Raw genomic sequence first — 19,172 nt, 5'->3', positions numbered from 1 at the left:
ATGAAGGGGGGGAAATCGGAGGGGGAGACGAACCATGAGAGATGATGGACTCTGAAAAACAAACTGAGGGTTCTAGAGGGGAGGGGGGTGGGAGGATGGGTTAGCCTGGTGATGGGTATTGAGGAGGGCACGTTCTGCATGGAGCACTGGGTGTTATGCACAAACAATGAATCATGGAACACTACATCTAAAACTAATGATGTAATGTATGGGGATTAACATAACAATAAAAAATTAAAAAAAAAAAAGAAGACAGAGATCCAAAGTGCTGGCGAGGACGTGGAGGAAAGAGAACGCTCGTGCGCTGTGGGTGAGAATGCAAACTGGTGCAGCCACTGCAGAAAACAGGACGGAGGTTCCTCAAAAAATTAAGAACAGAACTACCACATGACCCAGCAATTCCACTTCTGGATGTTTATCCAAAGGAAATGAAAACAGTAACCCGGAAAGATAACCTGTGCCCCCATGTTCGTGGCAGCACTATTTAGAACAGCCAAGACATGGAAGGACCCTGTCCACTGGATGAATGGGTAAAGAAAATGTGGTATATACACATGTACAGTGGAATGTTATGCAGGCATTTTTAAAAAAAAAGGAAATCTTGCCATTTGGGACCTTGAGGGCATTATGCTAAGTGGGTTAAGTCAGACAAAGAAAGACAAATACCGCAAATACTGGATAATTTCACTTAAATGTGGAATCTTTAAAAAAAAAAAAAAAAGGATACAAAGAACAGACTGGTGGTTGCCAGGGGTGGGGAGTTGGGTGGGGGGGGGGGAGGTGACATGGATGAAGAGGGTCCAAAATTACAAACTTCCAGTTATAAAATAAATAAGTCACGTGGATGTAATGCCCAGCATGGTGGCTATAGTTAATAATACTGTATTGCATATTTGAAAGTTGATAAGGGAATAAGTCTTGAAGAGCTTTCATCACGAGAACAAAAATTTCATGACTGTGTATGGTGATGGATGTTACTTAGACTCACTAGACTGTCACTCCCTCGAGATACAGTATAGACAAATACCCGATCATTATGCCATGCATCGGAAACTGATACCGTGTTGTCTATGTCAGTTAAATTAAAACAAACAAACAAACTACGGGGCAACTGGAAGTTATCTGGCCAAGCTTTCTGCTCAAAGACCTCCTAGTTCTCCCTGCCACAAAGATGGGCCTTGATATTTTCAGAAGGAGGATGTAGGTAAATGAAGATTTGGCATCTTAGAATGTTAAAGCTGGAAAGATCACTGTAGGTAGCCCCCTCATGTCATGGATAATAAACAGGTGAGCCTCAGAAGGCCACAAATAACCCAGCCAGAGTCCTACAGTGGATGGCAGACCTGGATCTTGACTCTGTGTCCTCAGCCCAACTCTGCCAAGGAGATATTCTTAAAACCCTGCCTTTTTTTTTTTTTTTCTTAACAGCTTTGTTGAGCTATAATTCACATGCCATATGATCTGTCCACCATTCAATAGCTTTTAGTATATTCATAGAGTTGTGTAACCATTACCACAATCAATTTAGAACCTTTTCATCACCCCAAAAAGAAACCCCATAGCTCTTCACCACCACCACCACCACCACCCCCACCATGTCCCCAGCCCCAGGTAACTCTAATCTACTTTACATCTCTCTAGATTGACCTGTTCTGGATATTACATATAAGGGAATCATATAATATGTGGTCTTTTGTATCAGGCTTCTTTCACTTCCATGTTAGAGCATGTATTCTATGTCTAATAATATTCCATCATAAGGACATTATTTACCCATATTCATCAGCTGATAGATGTTTAGGTTGTTTCTACTTTTTGACTCTTATGAATGATACTGCTTTTTATGTGGCTGGTGTTTTAATTTCTCCTGGGTATATATAGAAGTAGAATTTGGGGCTTATATGATACCTCTGTGTTTAACCTTTTCAGGAACTGCCAGACTGCTTTCCAAAGCACTGCCCCGTGTTACATTCCCAGCAGCAGCGTAGGAGGGTTCCAATTATCTGTCTTTTTGATTATCGCCATCCTAGTGGGTGTGAAGTGGTACCTCATTGTGGTTTTGATTAACACTGCTTTTTTTAAACCTACCTGCTCAGAAACCTCCAGCGCGTACCTACTGCATTTGTAAGGTCTTAACTCTTTGGTGTGGTCCTCAAGTCCTTCCCCAGTTGCCACGTCCAGTCTCGCCATCTCTTCTGCTGTGCAGCCCTATGGGAACCCACCGGGCAAGCCAACCCAACCTCCCCTGCTCTTCCCTTCTGTTTCACAAGACCAGAATGCCTTCCGCCTGCTAGCTGCTCTTGAAATTGCACTTGGATTGCAAGGAGCCCAGATGAGATGGGGAATTGAGGTTCCCAGAGCAAAACTGGGAAGATGTGAGATTCTTGACACTCTCCCTAAGGCTGGGCTGAGAGGGATCCTGTGTAGGCAGGGGTTGCAGGATGCCGGAACACGCAGGTGAGGGCGCTGTGCTTAGGCACTTTCCTCCCATAGTTCCGTGTGGCAGGTGGTAAGAGCACAGCCCTGGCTTTGTCCTCATCAAAGCCAGGGAGTGGGAAGGAGGACCTTGGTTTCAGTTCTCAATGTTGGATTTTCTTCTCTGCTCCTCCCGCTGGCAGATTAGGTTGGGTACATTTTAGCCTGATGTCGTTTTTCTTATACTTGTATAAGAAACCCGTTTAATAGACTAACTTGTGGGGCGCCTGGGAGGCTCAGTCGGCTAAGTGTCCGACTCTTGGTTTCCGCTCAGAACTCGATCTCAGGGTTGTGAGTTCAAGCCCCAAATTGGGCTCTACACTGGGCATGGAGCCTACTTTAAAAACGTGTGTGTGTGTGTGTGTGTACACATATACACTAACTTGTAACAAAGATGTCAATTGCTTTTTTCATTTAAAAAGATGTCTCTCTTGCCTAATCTCAAAGTTCTTATTCTGATAATGCTTTTGGTTCTAACAATTCCTTGAATGCACTTCTGTCACACACACACACACACACACACACACACACACACACACACCTCTACTATTAATCCAGACCATTGCTGTGAAAATCCTTTACTTAAATACTTTTAGAACTCCCCCCCCCCCGACTTGAGTCTCCTTATAAACGAAAATGATTTATGTCAGTTCAGTGGTATGATTGGCTGTTTACTCTTCCAGAATATTGTCAAAGCACCTTAAATCCAAAATATCCTCTTTCTTTAGTTTGTTTCAATGGCAGACCTCCATCTTAACTGAAGATCCAGCCCTCAAATGAACTTCTGTCTCTAGAGCTGCCCATTTCCCTTATCAAGGCAGACATTTGGCTTAGAAATGGACAGTTTCTAAATACGTCTTTCCCCCCACCCTCCACCTCCTGGGTTCTCCAACTTGATATTACTGGCCAGCCGCAGGTAGTCACCTGCAGGAAGGCTAAGTTCACAGTAGGAAGATTTATTAACAAGAAGAGTAAATTCTCTCATAGCCTTAGAGAGTAATGAAAGAGAACTAGATGTTGTTTCAGAGCCCTGTGGTAAAACGTGAGGAAGAGCTTGTCAGTATTCCGAGTTCTGACTGCTTTGCTGCGGAGAAGACCCGGCCAGTGTCAGGTGTGAATTTACTTTATGGGATTCCCTTGATCACGAGAATAATCCACCGAAACATGGGCTAAGCCGTTCCTCCCCTCGCCAGTAGGTGGCGCTGTAGCCGCGCTGTTTTCTGATGCCCTTTCCAGCCAGGTCTCTCCGGGGACACTGCTTTTCATCTGCCGTCCATTCTTTGCCAGGTCTGTGTGCCCTCTCAATCAACCATTCCAATTCGTACGTGGCCTATCCTGGAAGCCTGACTACAGGCGAGATCGTGCTTTACGATGGACACTCCCTGGTGAGTTGGCAGCTCACCTGGCCGGCTTCACAGAGCAGGGCGGGATTGCTGCGGGAAGTCCCGCGAGCCGTGTGCAAGGGGAGCCGAGGCAGCATCACTCGGCATTGGGCGTGCAGCTGGCTGTCACCTTCCCGAGGGCAGGAAGAGGGATAGAAACGGAGGCAGAATCTAGATAGACCAGAAAAGGACATACAGCTTATATGGCCTGGTGGAGAGAGAGAGAGAGAGACACGAGCCCAGCAGATGAGGGAGGGCATCTCGGAAGAAAAGAGGAAGGGGAGGGAGAGGAAATGTATCTTCCCGCTTCCCCAGCATCAGTATCCATCTTCCCTTGTCACCAACAGAAAACAGTCTGCACGATTGCTGCCCACGAGGGGACGCTGGCCGCCATCACCTTCAATGCCTCGGGCTCCAAACTAGCGAGCGCCTCTGAAAAAGTGAGTGCACTCACCCTGCCTTCACCAGGCTCTGCTGTCGGGGCTCCGCTGTTGGGGCTCTCCTGTCGGGGCTCTCCTGTCGGGGCTCCGCTGTCAGGGCTCCCCTCTCGGGGCTCCGCTGTCGGGGCTCTGCTGTCGGGGCTCTGCTGTCGGGGCTCCGCTGTCGGGGCTCTCCTGTCGGGGCTCTCCTGTCGGGGCTCCGCTGTCGGGGCTCCCCTCTCGGGGCTCCGCTGTCGGGGCTCTGCTGTCGGGGCTCCGCTGTCGGGGCTCCGCTGTCGGGGCTCCCCTCTCGGGGCTCCGCTGTCGGGGCTCTGCTGTCGGGGCTCCGCTGTCGGGGCTCTCCTGTCGGGGCTCCGCTGTCGGGGCTCTCCTGTCGGGGCTCCGCTGTCGGGGCTCCCCTCTCGGGGCTCTGCTGTCGGGGCTCCCCTCTCGGGGCTCTGCTGTCGGGGCTCCCCTCTCGGGGCTCCACTGTCGGGGCTCTCCTGTCGGGGCTCTCCTGTCGGGGCTCCGCTGGATGGCTCCCTTGGGGCCCAAGATCTGATGAGCTGGGACTGGGGACAAGGACTGGCTAGTCCCCGACCTACTTGGAATCCATTTCCGAGGGGAACCTCTGCCCTGTGCATGCTGTGTATATGGATACGTATTAACTCAACGGACAAAAAGGCCTAGGCTATGCGAGATACAAGATCCGTGACAGGGAAACTTGTGGTGTTATTGAGAAGCGTGCTCGTGCTCGCACAGCCTCCCTAGATACACCCTGAGGCTGCATTTCATAAACCGTGTAAACAAAATGTTGTGCTATTTAGCAGGAGAGATTGATCTCTTCCGACTGGAATGGCCAGGGAAGGTGATCGAGTTGAATTTCAAATGCCGTGAAAAACGTGTATTTTGAGAGGCTGAGACTGAATATTCTAGGAAGCGCAAGCATTGTGAGCGTCCACACACACAGAGCCTTGGGCTAGGGCGGGGAGGGAAAAGGGAAACCATGTTTCACACACGGTCCAAGAATTACTTCTGTGGCAATATACACACAAAAAAGCCTCTGTGCCCAACACTCGGTGTTTCCCCCTCAGAGACAGATGTTCTGAACCAATAAAACAAGCACCTTTCGGAAGGGACATCTGCATCTGAAGCCATTAATGGTATGAAATGTCCCCCTGCTCTCTTTTCCAGGGCACCGTCATCCGGGTGTTCTCTGTACCTGACGGGCAAAAGCTCTACGAGTTTCGGAGAGGCATGAAAAGGTCTGCGTTCACCGTGAAACCCGTTTACGGTAGCCGCCCAAGTCCCGCAGGGGACGGCTGGTGGCCGTCGGGGGGGGGGGCAGGGAGGAGCTTAACTCCCTGAGACGCCGTGCGGGGTGCTTAGTAGACCTGAGAACAGGGCCGCTCTCCTAGCACAGGACCTCAGCACGGGAGCCCTCTGCTGATGTGCGAGGGCAGCTAGCAAAGGAGGAGAGAGAGAGAGAGAGCAAGTCACCATCCAAAAGTAATTCGTCAGGCGTGACGGGCCGGGACCCTAGCGGCTGTAGCGCTGGCCGCGGGACGGGTGCACAGAGCTGCTGGAGAGCGTCCAAGATGACAGGAAGGGGCCGTGCCTTGTTTCTTCCCCCGCCCGAGACTGTGACCCTTTACGAATCTTCCCAGCGTGAATTTCTAAATATGAATGACACAGTGTCGGGGGGATTTTAGAAGACCTAGACTCTCCAGGACACACTGAGTTTTCTTACACGGCTGGTTTTGAACCGGAGAGCAGTCACCCTCACCTTTCTGGCTCACGAGTCTGTCTCTGCGTCGCTGCGCTCCTAGGTACGTGACGATCAGCTCGCTCGTGTTCAGCATGGACTCGCAGTTCCTGTGCGCCTCCAGCAACACCGAGACCGTGCACATCTTCAAGCTGGAGCACCTCACTCACAGGTCAGACGTCAAACCCGCGCGGGCTGGACTGGCCGGCCTAAGTGATTTCTGCTCTCTCCGAATGCCATGCACTCGGCCTTCCTGGCTAGGTCTTCCCCGAAGGGGTGGTGTCATGCCCGGAAGCACAAAACCCGGGGCCACCCCCCCCCCCCCAGAGTTCACACCCTGGCTCTGCCCCCGGCTGCCCCGCGCTAGGAGACCCAGGCAGGTAACTCAGTGTTTCTGCACCTCAGCACAAAATGATCAGCGATCCATCTTGGGCTGGGCGTGAGGACTGAGTGAGTTCCTCGAGCTAAAGTGTTCAGCGGGGTGCCGGGCACCCAGGAGACAGTAAGAATAGGGCGGCGAAGCGCTGGGACGGTAATCTGCGAATCCCCGCCGCCCCGCCCACCACCGAGTGCGGTGCCTGGGGCCAGAGCACGGCGTGCCTTCCACTGGGGGTATTCCTTTCCTCTTGCTGCCGCACCGAGTGGCCACGGGCTTCATGGCTGAAGGCAGCACACGTTCATTATGTCACAGTTTGCTCGTCCAGGACGGCTCAGCCGAGTTCTCCGCCCAGGGTCGCACGGGGCGGAAATCCAGGTGCCAGGCAGCCCCGCCCTGATCTGGAGCTCGGAGCCCTCTTCCAAACTCAGTCCTGTCCCTGGTGAGAATTCTGGTCCTCGCCCCGGTGAGGACCCCGCATCCGGGGTGGCCCTCAGCTCGAGAGGCCACCCGCTTCCCTGCTCACGAAGCCTGCAGTCCAGCAATGCCGCACTGATCCCTTCCTGTGCTTTGGATCGCTCCAGCTTTGCCTTCTGCCTTCCTGGTCTGCGGCCAGTTGGAGAGACCGCTCTGCTTTCACGGGCTCCTGTGATTAGATCAAGCCCCGCTGGATAATCTCGCTGCCTCGGGTGATCGGAGCCATAGAACATGATGCAGTCCCCGGATGGCTCCTCCGTCACCGTCACATGTTTTAGGGACCAGGGCATGGAATCCTGGGGCCATTCCTAGGAAATCCGCGGTAGCGTGTGAGCACTCGAACCCAGTGGTAACTACCTGCTGTGCGCATGCCCACGCCTACCCTTGGAGATATCTCACACTGGAAAGGATCCCCCTCCCCCCCCCCCACTGTCATTGTCTGTGGAAGTGTCACCTTGGCCAGCCCTCTTCCCAAGGTCAAGATCCTGCTTCTGGTAGCATAGCAAATGCTTCGGACGCCCCAGGTCTCCTGACTCTTTGGTGCCATGATGGGAAATTGAAACATGAGGTGTTAGCGATGAGCTCAGGGACACACGGAAGGCAGGTGGTGGAGTTGGCGACGACAGTGACTCTCGTACACTGATAGAGCATTGTGTAGTTTAGAGTCTTTTCACACACTGCCTCCCTCTGTTCCCCACAAGAGCCCTGGAAGGCAGGAGTAGAAGTTTCATCCCTGAGGCAGCTGGGCTTCAGAGCAGTTCCACGTGTTGCTCAAAGCCCGTCCCCGTCTGCAAGTCCCAGGGTCCACATGGAAGTGCCACGTTTTTCCACCCCGCCAAGCTTCTAGAGCTGCTCCAGAGCAGAAACTCCAGGGGCATCTAGGAAATGTCCCAAGGACTTACTTCCACGCTGGGTTTCACAATTGTGCCAAGAGAGGCCCCTCTTCTGTGACTGAAAGAATTCTCCTCCTAATGTGGTAGAACATCTATGAGAAAGAAACTTTTTCCACCTAATTTCAAGATATGGTGCCCGGCCTCTGTTCTGTGTGTTCAGTACAGCAGGTCGGTCCGACATGTACCCCACTACTGTTATGTATGTATTAGTGTGTGTCTGTCTGACACCCATACCTGGCTTCTGTCCCCCTTCCTCTGAAACTCCATCCAAGGGCACCAGCAACCAAGTCAGTAAGTGCCAAGGATTTTTCAGGCCTGGCTCCGTCTTCCCTCCACAGGCTAGTGCAATGCTCTTTCTCGGGAAACCTCATCCCCTCACTGGTGTCCAAAACCCCAGGAGCTGCTTCCTCCCTCAGTCTTCCTGGAACCCCGTGAATGTCCACCCTTGTTCATGGGCATCCCAGAGCTCAGTGTTTGTCCTGTAGTTCTTCTAACCCTGCACGGTTTCCCTAGAGCTTTGATCTGTTTTCTGGACTTTTCTTTCACTTTTCAGACAGCTTGTAAAACGTAAGCCCAGATCTCTTCGGGAGCTGTTGTGATAGTTGGGAGCACAGGAGGGCGGCTGGGCTGCTAGGACGCCCTTCAATCCCAAGGCGCCGTGACAGAGGGACCCCAAGCCACTGCTTTAGCCCTGTCTTCATCTGAGTTCATTATTAGGGCTTCAGACCAGAAGTTGACATTTGAACTCGTTTCCCTGCCCAGGCTCTCCGGTTTCCGTCAGTGATCTCAGAGAGCTGGGAACAACCCCTTCCTCCCCCGAGTGGCTCTTGACCTTCCCCTCGGCCGTCCATGAGGTATAAGCCACCACGATGGCTCACACTGGCCTCTGCAGCCCCATTCCTCTGGCCGCTGCCCCGAACCAAGTCTTGAACGTCTCCTGTCTGCTCAGTCACGTCTCATTCCTTCTGGGCTCTTCTTACCAGTCCGTCCTGTATCTTCTCAGTGGGCTAGTTTTCTGGAAGTGTTCCTTTAAACCTGACCCTCCCTCCTCCGAAACTGTTACCCCCTGCCCCTCAGCTCTGGGAATAAAGTCCCAGCTCCACCAGCCTGGCATTCAAGGCCCCTTCTTGGTGCACCTTACCTGCTGTGCGGCCTTCCCGCCTCGGGCACCTGAGCCAGACCGGCTTGGCCGTGGCTCCCAGAGGCCTTGCTCACCTGCCTCTGCCTCCGCGGGGCCCTCCTGCCTTCCTGTCCCACCACACCCCACAGCTGAGCTGGACCTGCCTCCAGAGCCCAGCCCCGCGGCCACCACCCCCAGAACACCCCCAATCAGCGCAGACACCGTCATATCAAATAGCGTCTGCCATGGGCCAGGCACGATGTGAGCCCTTCGGCTGGGGGTCACCTGTTCGGTGCTCATGGCAGCCCTGCCAGGTGATGTGTTCGCTGACTGAGGTTATCCCAGTTTCCCAGAGAGGAAGATGGGAACTGGGAGGTGAAGGAACTCCATCCACCTCTCCCTCCTCCGTGGCCCTGGAGTAGCTCCTACCTGCACCCTCCACATGGCACCTCACATTTTATATCTCTGCCGTGTCTGCCCCAGGAACGCAGAGCCTAGGCAGTATGCATCTTTGTAAATGCCACCCCCCCGGCACAGAGCTCCAGGGCAAGCAGGACAGGTATGTTTCGTGATGCTCAGGATCACAGATAATGGTGGAACCCCTAAAAGGGGCCCTCGGTTTCAGATGGGAACATCAAGGCCCAGAGGGGTTTGTCCAGAGACCACCTAGCCGGTTGGTAAACAGAGTGAGAAATAAACCCCGTGCTTCTGAGCTGCAGCATGCGTTCCCCACCAGCCTTGGGCCCTGTAGACAAGTGGCCTCTCAGCAGGTGCTCCCAGGAGCGCGTGTGGCCACCCTGGTCCCTGATGCGCCCACAGTGTGCACAGCATGAAGGCGGGGGTGTGCTCCCACCCGTTCCCACCTCTCAATGACAGAGCAGCCAGCCCCCTGTGTCCGGCAGACACCCTGCGATGGAGTCTGATGGCTGCAGGGGACGCACCAGGTCCCTCTGAATTATCTCCACCATTGGGAATCACTGGGGCCCCGGGTGGCTTCAGGGCTGTAATCAAACACCGCCCAAAGCACTTTGCCCGGAGGTTTGCTTCCCACTCAGTCTGGCTAGGGAGGCCTTGACCCTGAGATCGCTCTGTTCTTCCGCGCGCCCGGGACAGGCTTGAGCTTCGTTCTCAGAGTCCAGATAGCCATCCCATCTCCCTGGCCCCCTTCTTAGAAATCTGGAAATCAGACTAATCATCGCATGCAACTTCTTTAATGTAGGGAAGCGGTAGCACGGGGAACCTCTTAACAGCTGTGCAATGGCCCTTCCGAAGGACAAACAAGCCCTCGATGCCCTTCTGGCTGTGCCAGCACAGTACGTCCCGAGCTGTGGCAGGTGGGCGGAACGTGAGCCCGAGGCCCAGTTCCTTCCTGTTGCAGGGAGCGCAGCTCCGAGCTTGGGCCTGCGGAGAGTTGGCCCGATGCCCAGGCCTGCGGGGCCGTCTCACCTCCACCTGTGCCTTGCTCCCCCAGCCGACCAGAAGAGCCTTCGACCTGGACTGGCTACATGGGAAAAATGTTCATGGCTGCTTCCAACTACCTCCCCACCCAGGTGTCAGACATGATGAACCAGGACAGGGCCTTCGCCACCGGACGTTTGAATTTCTCTGGGCAGAGGAACATCTGCGCCCTCTCCACGTATGTACGGCCCCGCCCACCCCCCTACCGGCAAAAACCTTTTCCGGTCTGTTTGCCCCGAGCACAAAATCCCCAAACACGTGCGGGGAGCCAAAGGACAGATGGCCAAGAGGAAGGGCGAGCAGACTCGAAGCCTGCCGTGTAAAGTCAGTTGCTTTTCCTCCCCGGTCGTCATGCGTGTTCTGGGGGCGGGGGGGGCACGGCAGGAAGTTGGCATGGGAACCCCAACTTTCCGGTGATAATGACACTGTCTTGAAAGCAATTCCCATTCTTAGGTACCTCTGTAACAAGGCTCTAGTTCCACGGTCCGGCTTCAGACACCTCTGGGCTTGGCAGATACTTTATCTAAGTGGTTTAAAGGAGTTTGTTAAAGAAGCTAAACATTTTTTTTTAATTTGATAAAATTAGCCAGCAACGCGGTGAGCCAATTTTGTCCTTTGTCCTTTCTGTCACTGTTAAAGGTGGGAACCCACGTCAGCCAGGGGCTGTGTCCCGCTCAGGTCAGCGGAGGCTTTCACTGGCAGTAGCTTTTCACGGAGGAACAGCATGCGTGCACCTCCTTTTGTCTCACTCCCACAAGTATTTTCAAAGACAAGAACTAATCCTCGAGGTAGATCACCAGGGTCAGAATGCCGAGAAATAGCCAGACACCCAGAACCGGGGGCCCGCGGGCTGGGTACGGGTCTCTGACGGCAGGAGAAGCGGCGGGGGGGGCTGCTCCGTTCCCCGGCTCTGCTGTCATCGCGGCGCGTGTTTCCCTTGGCTCTTAGGATCCAGAAACTGCCGAGGCTGCTGGTCGCGTCGTCCGATGGACACCTTTACATCTACAATTTGGACCCTCAGGACGGAGGAGAATGTGTCTTAATCAAGACCCACAGGTGAAGAGACTGGTTTTCACAAAAGCCTTTGAAGAGCGGGTTGCGGCGGGTTGTCGCGGGTTGTCGCGGGGCCAGGAACGATGAGCTTCAGGGCGCTCGCTTATCTTCCTCGCTGGCCTTCTCAGGGGCAAACCTCGAGCGGGCACCTGCTTTGTGCCGGGCTCCATGTCAGGCGCCCTCACCACCCAGGACGCTTCTGGAAAAGCACTCAAAGAAAGGGAATGTCTCCCTGCGGCCTTTTCTCCTCATACGTAATGGGTGCTCAAAAGTGGTGCCCAAACTGAATCGAGAAGTTCTCTTGACGTCTGTGACCGAGAGCAAGGCGACCTCTACCTGCTGTGACAGGACAGCACCAGCTGCCCCTGCCCCCTCGGCCTCGGAGCCCCCCCTCGCGAGCAGGGCTTAGCGTCCTCGCCAGGTGCATCAGGAAGAGCCGAGGGCCGATCTTCGCTCAGTAAATATTAGAGAAAGGGGTCATTGTGAAGTTGCATGATTGACCCCCGGCCGTTGAAGGTCACTGGCAGGTCACGTGACCCAGCAGTGTCCGGCTAGCTCTGTAAGCTCGAGTGGGCAAGCCTGAGCTTCCTAGTGCTTTTCCTTCTGGCCGTAGCCTGGATGTGTGATGATCTCTCTTCTCTCCTCCCTCCCCTCGCACCCCCCACCCAAACTGCTGCAATTAGCTTGCTCAGCTCAGGAACAACAGAAGAAAATAAAGAAAATGACCTCAGACCTTCATTACCTCAGTCTTACGCAGCAACTGTAGCCAGACCGAGCACCTCGGCCGCCTCCACGGTGCCAGGTGAGTGGCTGTGGGGGCCCGGCCGGGAGCGCCGCGGGGGCACGTTTCTCACAGCGCTGTCTTCTCCGTCACCTGCGGACGGAATGCTCTCCCTGAGCCACTTACCTCCTCCCAGGGGCGGCCACGAGAGCAGCCTTTTAAAGTCAGGTCCCTACACCTGGCAGGCAGAGCCCAAAGTTGTCGCCTGCCCCACAAGCAGTGTCAGCCGTTGGTCTCTCTGAGAACTGGCACCAGGTGGTGAGCTGGAGCTGCCTGGGGTGGAGGGTGGGTCAGGGCAGCCCCTCCGGGGGCTCAGAGGCCACACCCGGTGGGCATTTTGACTCATCTGAAGCAGTCTCTCCGTTCAAAAAGGCAAAGGCCTCCCATCCAAGTACTAACCAGGCCCGACCCCGCTTAGCTTCCGAGCAAAGGCAGCTTCCCGCGGGTTCCCTGGAGGTGCCGCCCCGGGGTCATGGCGTAAGAAGGGCAGACCGTGGGGCTTCTCTCATGTCTCATTCTTGGTTTCCAGGTTATTCTGAGGACGGCGGAGCCCTCCGAGGAGAGGTTATTCCTGAACATGAGTTTGCGACGGGACCAGTGTGTCTTGATGATGAGAATGAATTCCCCCCTGTGAGCATTAGGAATCCCTAAAAGAGTGGCTCGGTCTGTGTGCTTAGAAGGAGGCGAAGTCACTTTCCCTGTTCTGTGGCGCTGCAACAGCTAACCTCCCCTCTAACAGTCGGAAAGCCATAGCGGGTGCCCTATGCCGCAGGCCCCACGGACTAGCCGGCAGGGGTCAGGCTCAAGCCGGCAGCATTCGAATAACCGAATACTAATCCAGGGAGTCTCAGCGGCCTCACTGCATTCGGAGGCCTGGAATCCTTAACTTGGCCTCCTTGGCAGCCTCTGTGCTGCTCACAGGAGGAATTCGTGCCTGCGTAAATTCCCGTTTTCCTGAGGCTCCTTTAAGGATGTCCTTGCAGAATACTGCCGCCTTGTTGCTAAAGACGATGATCTAACAGGGCTGGGTCCGCTGTGCTCAGCAAGCGAGCTAGACCCCCACCCTCCTCCGGTCACGGCCCCCTGGGCTGACCCCAGGCTCCCTGCGGCCCTGTGGAGGGTGGGAGGCTCAGCGGAGCGCTCCCCTGCCTTTCCCTGCATCCTGCTTCAGCCGTTCTGGCAGCGAGCGCCCTCCGGCTTGGCCGGGTGCAAGGCTTGGCTTCTTCCAGCATCCCCGGCCAAAGAGGATTCTCGCCCTGGGGGGCTGCCAGGGCATCCTTAGCTTCTGACTCTTCAAGCTTCCATTTCGAGCAACACGCAGACGGCTCTCGTGAGCTGAGGTTAGAGTGGCACAGATAAACCAAAAATCGTTTAGACTTGGAAGCCGTGTCGGGGCCCAGACTTAGCCGACGGAGTCACCCTCCTGGAGCCAGACTGGGCGCTGCCTCAGGGCCCGTTAGGTCCTGGTCTGTGGTGTTTTCTCCTGAGCGTTATTTCACGTCAGTTGAAATTCCATTTGCAAAAGGATGGGGTGCAGGCGTAGTTTCTTTCTTGTATAAGTCCTGGGACAATCTGGTAAGCCCAGTCAGCTTTAAAAAAAAAAAGGCTGTTTTGGGGCCCTCCGTGCATGATGAGAGGGCTGGGTTTGGGATTGCCCGTAAAGGCTCTGTGGATTGCAGCTTGAGATTTACTTATCTGGCTTTTAACAGATTGCCAAACCCAGTGCCAACAAGTCTAGTTTATATTTTAGGGGTGGAGAACAGTGGTTCTTTAAAATACTCATTATAAATATAAAAACAGCTGTTGGCTTGCTGCCTCCTGATAAACCAGTTGTTTAGCCTTTGGGTTCTCATGCCCCGACTAGCCATAAGGGGAGTTCTTCCGTCCCCCCCAAAAGTTGGCGGTCATTTATCTGGTTGTAGGTTGTTATCTGTAGCAGGTTGTATCTTCTAGGAACCAGAGCAGAGCAGATGCAGTGGGGATAAATGTGTCCCACTCTGTCCGGATTTAGAGCCTTCACCCACTAGGTTCCGTTTCAGTAATTTTGGTGAAAGTCTGTGACTGCTACAAAAGACTATTAGGTTATTAATTAGATCCTTAAGGGTCATCAAAGTAAACCCTACAGCCTCGGTACTCACACAATTGGAGTACTTCAGATACCGGCTTTCAGGAGGTGGTCTCCTGCCAAAGAACACCTGTATAAAATAATAGGTACACTGTGTAGATCATTTGTTTGGAGATAAAAAAAAAAAAAAATGGAGATGCTTAAAATCTAGTGGTAGAACTTGTCGAGAGGCCTGTTCACCTAAACACTGCCAGGAAGCTGGGTCTGAGCCACTTGTCCTGTCTCTCTCTTAAGGACCAAATGTGTGGAAGTTGGTTTAACTTGCATCCGGGATTTTTATTTAGACACAAGGAAGGCTTCCTGCCAGTGAGAGCATTGATCACTGAATGAGATCCCTGTTAGACCCTAGAGCCGGTGGTTGGGGTCATGGGGGGCCGTCAGGCCCCAGCCCTGCCCTCCAGCCTCCAGGCAGACGGGGAGGACAGGACCGAGCTTCTGCACGCTCCCGATGTCGTGGCAGACAGCCTTCTCCATCTCACCACATGGGGTCAGAGGCGTGAGGGCCACGGGGATGTCCCCTCGACATGGACCATCTCACGCCCCTGTTGGCAACAATGTCCAACGGGAGAGGAGATGCTGTACAGCTCCTCTCCCTGCCTTATTCTGCGTCGGTATGCCTATTATGGGTACCCGGCCAGAATTCACACCTCTACCCACATCCCTTCAAAACTTCCGGGATTGTGAAAGGGTCTTGGAGTCTCAGCTTGGTTTAAATCCCTTCTCTTTCAGTTGAGATCATGGCCTTGCCCGGCTAATCTCGAGGGGCTCCCCGGGCCTTTGCCTTCAGAACGCAGGCATTGCGAGTGGGTCTTTTTTTTTTTTTTTTTTAATATACTCACACTTCCCTGGATATGATCACTCTTATCTCCTCGAGATTTACTTTGCTCCATAAACAATGAGAGAAGAGAACTGATCATTTCTGGTACCTTAGAAAGGTGCCATATTCAGGAAGCAGTTTTTGTTGCAAGAACACGCCAACCTTTACAAGTCTGCGTATCCTCTGACACTAGTCTTATTCTCGTGAGCAAGAGTAAGGGAATTGGGACCAAGGGTATTTACTGACTTTTTAATAGTGATTTAGCGGTCTGTGTTTACAAGTAAGATGAGCCTTTAAAAAAAAAAATGCATATGCATATAAATACACATACACACGTATTTTATACAGAGTATTTTTTGAAACTGTGCCATACTCGTTTACACCTAAGTAAGATGGGTGGATTTTCTGTGGCCATTGAGTGAGGTCAGTCTGTGGACATACGGAAAACCTCTGCAGTGCCCAGCCTCCCCTGCTGACCCCGCATGGGCACAGATCTGTTGATGATGCAGCCTGCCTAACCGCCTCTTCCTGGAAAGAGTAAGGCCATTCTGTTTTGATTTTGGTAGATAATCTTGTGCCGTGGAAGTCAGAAGGGCAAAACGAAGCAGTCATGATGAGAAGCGCACCTCAGAAATCAGGACACCCCCTATCAGGTGGTTTTGGAGAAAACAAGGAAGGTGGAAGAATGGAGTACAATTGTGTGTGCACAAAGGGGGGCAGGTGCCACCGCTTAAGCCACGGGACATGGTTCACGGCTCTCCGAGCTCTCCTCTGCCCTGGTTGCCAGTGGGTACGGAGACACCAGACACACATCCTGCTATTCGAAATACGTTACAGCCATAATGTCGATGCTAACTAACCATATTGGTCTATAACCGGAACTTCCTATGTTAAAGGGCATCCTTTTTAAATGTATGCCATGTAAAAATGTACTTATAGGAAAATCTCTTTGAATTGTATTTCTTGTATATTACATACGTATAGAGAGACTGTTTTCAGCCAGGCAAAGTATTTTTGCAGTGATTGCAATAAATCATTTATTACCTTTGAGTCCCATTTAGGATGCTAATAATAAAATCATGGCAATGCATTTTTGAGGTTTTAAATTTTTATTTCTTACTGGTTTTAGGAAGCAGGAAGGATGCCTAAAATCTTTAGAATACAGTCGTTTGATCTTTAACAGGGGAGGAGGGAGGCGGGCAGGGCCGTGGATTTATCTGTGGGCTCTTCTGCGCTGAGACCCGGAAACATCTAACTCTGTCCGAAGTCTGCATCCATGCTGCTCAGGGCACCCCCCAGCAGCTGCCCAGAAATGGAGCATCTCAGGCCCCACCCCAGACCTACTGAGTCAGAGCCTGCCCTTCCACGAGCTCTCAGCTGAGAGGTATGCATATTAAAGATGGAGAAGCGGTGCCCTAGATCCCAGCTGGGATGAACCTATCCTAAAGCGACCAGCCAAACTGGGTACAGAAAAAGGAAACTAAAATGCATTAAGTGCCTGTGCTGTGGCAGGTCATGTGGCAGGCATTTTCATAAATCACCTTCTTTCGTCCTCAAAATCAGCTCGCGAGCTAGGTTAAATAATCGCCCATATTCAAAAGCCAGGGTCTTGAACCAGGGCTAACTCCAAAGCTCGGGTGCTCTCCGCTCGAGCTCCGCACACAGGAGGGACTGCGGGGGGCGCAACGCGGGGGCTTCGGGACAAAATTCTGAGACTTGGTTTTTACAGCATCTGGAGCTGGAACTTGCCCTCTCTTCCTGACATCTTCTGCCTGGGGGAAAATCGGTCCGTCAGGTGCTCTGGCAACGGCAGGCGACGTGGTGGGGATTGCAGCAGGGGGTCACGGAAGGATCGCGAGTATAATCCGCTCTGGAGGTGTTGTCACCAGCGATGTCTAGGAGAACATCTGCAAGAACCTCTCTGACCTTGGGCACTAGGCCCTGGTATTCGGCACTACCTCTGTCTAGAGGCACAGCTTCGGCAACATCGTCTTCTAGGTTAAAAATCAGGGGAGGCTCATGATGCTGCTCAGGCCCCACGTCCCCATCACAGGCTCTGGCTCCGCCTAGAGAGAGCGTGACAACAAATACCCCATCAGACCCAGCTTTGGCCTTATATTGGAAAGAGGAGAACTGTGATTGATTATACACTAATCCAACCATCCCAGGACTTGAATATTCAAATGATTGTTCTGCCTGTCAAAGAAACCACCTTGAGATTTTAGGTGCTCATTCCAGTGATGCTCCCACCGGCCAGAATGACTTCGAACTTCTCCCGGACTTGCCTTCAGAGCCCTTACGACAGCCAATCAGGGATCTCTCGTCTCTACCCTTTGCGAGGAAGTAAGATTTTTTTTTTCCGAACATTGATTTCTTGAACACCAAAATCCTCAATTTGGTGGACTGGGCAGAAGGCAAGGTGAGTAATTTCACTTTGGGTTGCAGTTGAGATTCGTGTATGAATTCGAATCTGGCTATGAAGGCAGCCTCAGAAGAGGAGTAACAAAAATGGAGTCATGGGCCGCATCCTTAGCTGTTGATGATTCAGGTGACTTTTTTTTTTTTTTTTTTTTTGCCTTTTCCATACAAAAAGCAGTTAAGGTATCTGGCAGAAGTTAATATAATACAATCGAATAAACAAAAGGAATCCAGGCAAAGGAGAGCCATCAGAAAGACAGCAGTTCCCGAAGCCCACTTTGCCTCTGAGCTTCCTAGCAGCCCAACAATAGGGTAGAAACTTATCAGTTACTCAGGGTTTTTTAGGACCTGAGGTGTGAGAGAAACTTTTCCAGGAGCTCCTCCTCCAGGGAGAGAAGAATGGGCAAATCACACAGCCTTTAGGCAGCCCTCCTTAGTGGTCTTCCTCCTACGGTTGACATTCAGGTCGTTCAGCAGAACGTAAGAGTCCCTGTCTTTGCCTAGAATTTGGAGTCCAATTTGGCTCCTCTTCACTGCCAGTAAAGGGCAGCGAATGAGGTTTGCAATCAGTTGAGCAAAGGCTAGGGCAGACGCCTCTTATGAAAATGTAAGACTTCCACTTAGAGGATCATGGAAGAGCTTGCATGGAACCAGCCCTCCTATGGATAACACTTCTAAATTCTAGGCAACATATTTAGGAAAAAAAAAAAAATTGAAGGCACCAGCAAATGACCAAGGCAGGCAGAAACCGAAAAGAAGTTGATCATTGAAAGACAGAGGCCGCAGGGAGTCGGGTCTGCGTTTTAAGAGTTTCCCACCCTGCCTAGAGACACCCCTCAGCCTGTGCAGCAGGGAGCAGCTAGAGCCCAGGGAGAAAGGTGTCGTCTCTTTGGCTTGAGGTGTCCAGGGACAGAGCTCAGGGCTGCCAGAACGGGAGAAAATGGATGAGTAGAAATCTCAGGAGGGAGGAGGGAGCCAGAGAGGAAAAGCCTCAAAATCCGTGGATAAACTCCCTCCACATCATTCTCTAATCTAAGGCAATAGATGTCAAGACATGTCATTTATCTGAAATAGTTTTAAGTAATAAGGATGTGGATTTTCAAAGAGAAGGGGAAGGGAGAGATCAGAACATGTCCCACTCTTCCTCCCCAACACACACCCAGCTGTTGAGAGGTCCGTCCTCCCCATCCTCGTGCTCGCGCTCCTGGGACTTCGGTGACTCCTCAGAAGAAGAGACCTCCCCTCCCCTGGGTATCATAATTCCTGTCTGACTGAGATCGTTTTAAACAGTCCAATTACTTCATAGTAACATTCAGGATTCCGATCCTGTGGTGCCAAGGGCTTTCTGGCAGGGCTGTGACTTCTGAAATTAACTCAGCCTGGAGAAGCCATACCTCTGAGATAATGTAATGTAAGGACTGTAATCTAGAAACTTTCCATCTGAAAGCATAACAAATATCTGACAAACCAGTATTTTAGGTTTTGGAGAATCAATAATTCTTGTGGCATTTTTAATATCCCTCAAGTTATGAACTCAAAGAACTTGTTTTGTTTTAATGCCACATTTTCTTCGGGATCACGTATTTATACTCAGGGAAAATCATTTCTTTATT

The 19,172-nt window shown here is 52.3% G+C and overlaps 2 protein-coding genes across 6 annotated transcripts in view; one reads left to right on the top strand and one right to left on the bottom strand.

Moving 5' to 3' along the window:
• WIPI1 (WD repeat domain, phosphoinositide interacting 1) overlaps positions 1 to 16,231 on the top strand; it is a 33,188-nt gene extending 16,957 nt beyond the window's left edge. For 2 of the 3 annotated variants that reach the window (XM_036075583.2, XM_036075585.2), the window contains exons 5-13: positions 3,763 to 3,860; positions 4,205 to 4,297; positions 5,471 to 5,541; positions 6,106 to 6,213; positions 10,379 to 10,543; positions 11,314 to 11,421; positions 12,102 to 12,220; positions 12,729 to 12,829; positions 15,708 to 16,231. In XM_036075583.2, the coding sequence (XP_035931476.1) occupies positions 3,763 to 3,860; positions 4,205 to 4,297; positions 5,471 to 5,541; positions 6,106 to 6,213; positions 10,379 to 10,543; positions 11,314 to 11,421; positions 12,102 to 12,220; positions 12,729 to 12,829; positions 15,708 to 15,755 (911 nt within the window). In that variant the 3' untranslated portion in view covers positions 15,756 to 16,231. Of the gene's footprint in view, positions 1 to 3,762; positions 3,861 to 4,204; positions 4,298 to 5,470; positions 5,542 to 6,105; positions 6,214 to 10,378; positions 10,544 to 11,313; positions 11,422 to 12,101; positions 12,221 to 12,728; positions 12,863 to 15,707 lie in introns of all 3 variants that reach the window. The other variant, XM_036075584.2, reaches the window with a different exon arrangement.
• The window catches only part of ARSG (arylsulfatase G), a 101,154-nt gene continuing 98,213 nt past the window's right edge, over positions 16,232 to 19,172 (bottom strand). The window contains exon 12 of one of the 3 annotated variants that reach the window (XM_078065985.1): positions 16,232 to 17,207. In XM_078065985.1, coding sequence (XP_077922111.1) covers positions 16,933 to 17,207 — 275 coding nt within the window. In that variant the 3' untranslated portion in view covers positions 16,232 to 16,932. The other 2 variants (XM_078065987.1, XM_078065986.1) reach the window with 2 other exon arrangements.

This window comes from Halichoerus grypus, chromosome 2 (assembly GCF_964656455.1).
Source record: "Halichoerus grypus chromosome 2, mHalGry1.hap1.1, whole genome shotgun sequence".
Taxonomy (NCBI): domain Eukaryota; kingdom Metazoa; phylum Chordata; class Mammalia; order Carnivora; family Phocidae; genus Halichoerus; species Halichoerus grypus.
This window is presented reverse-complemented; position numbering and strand designations above follow the sequence as displayed.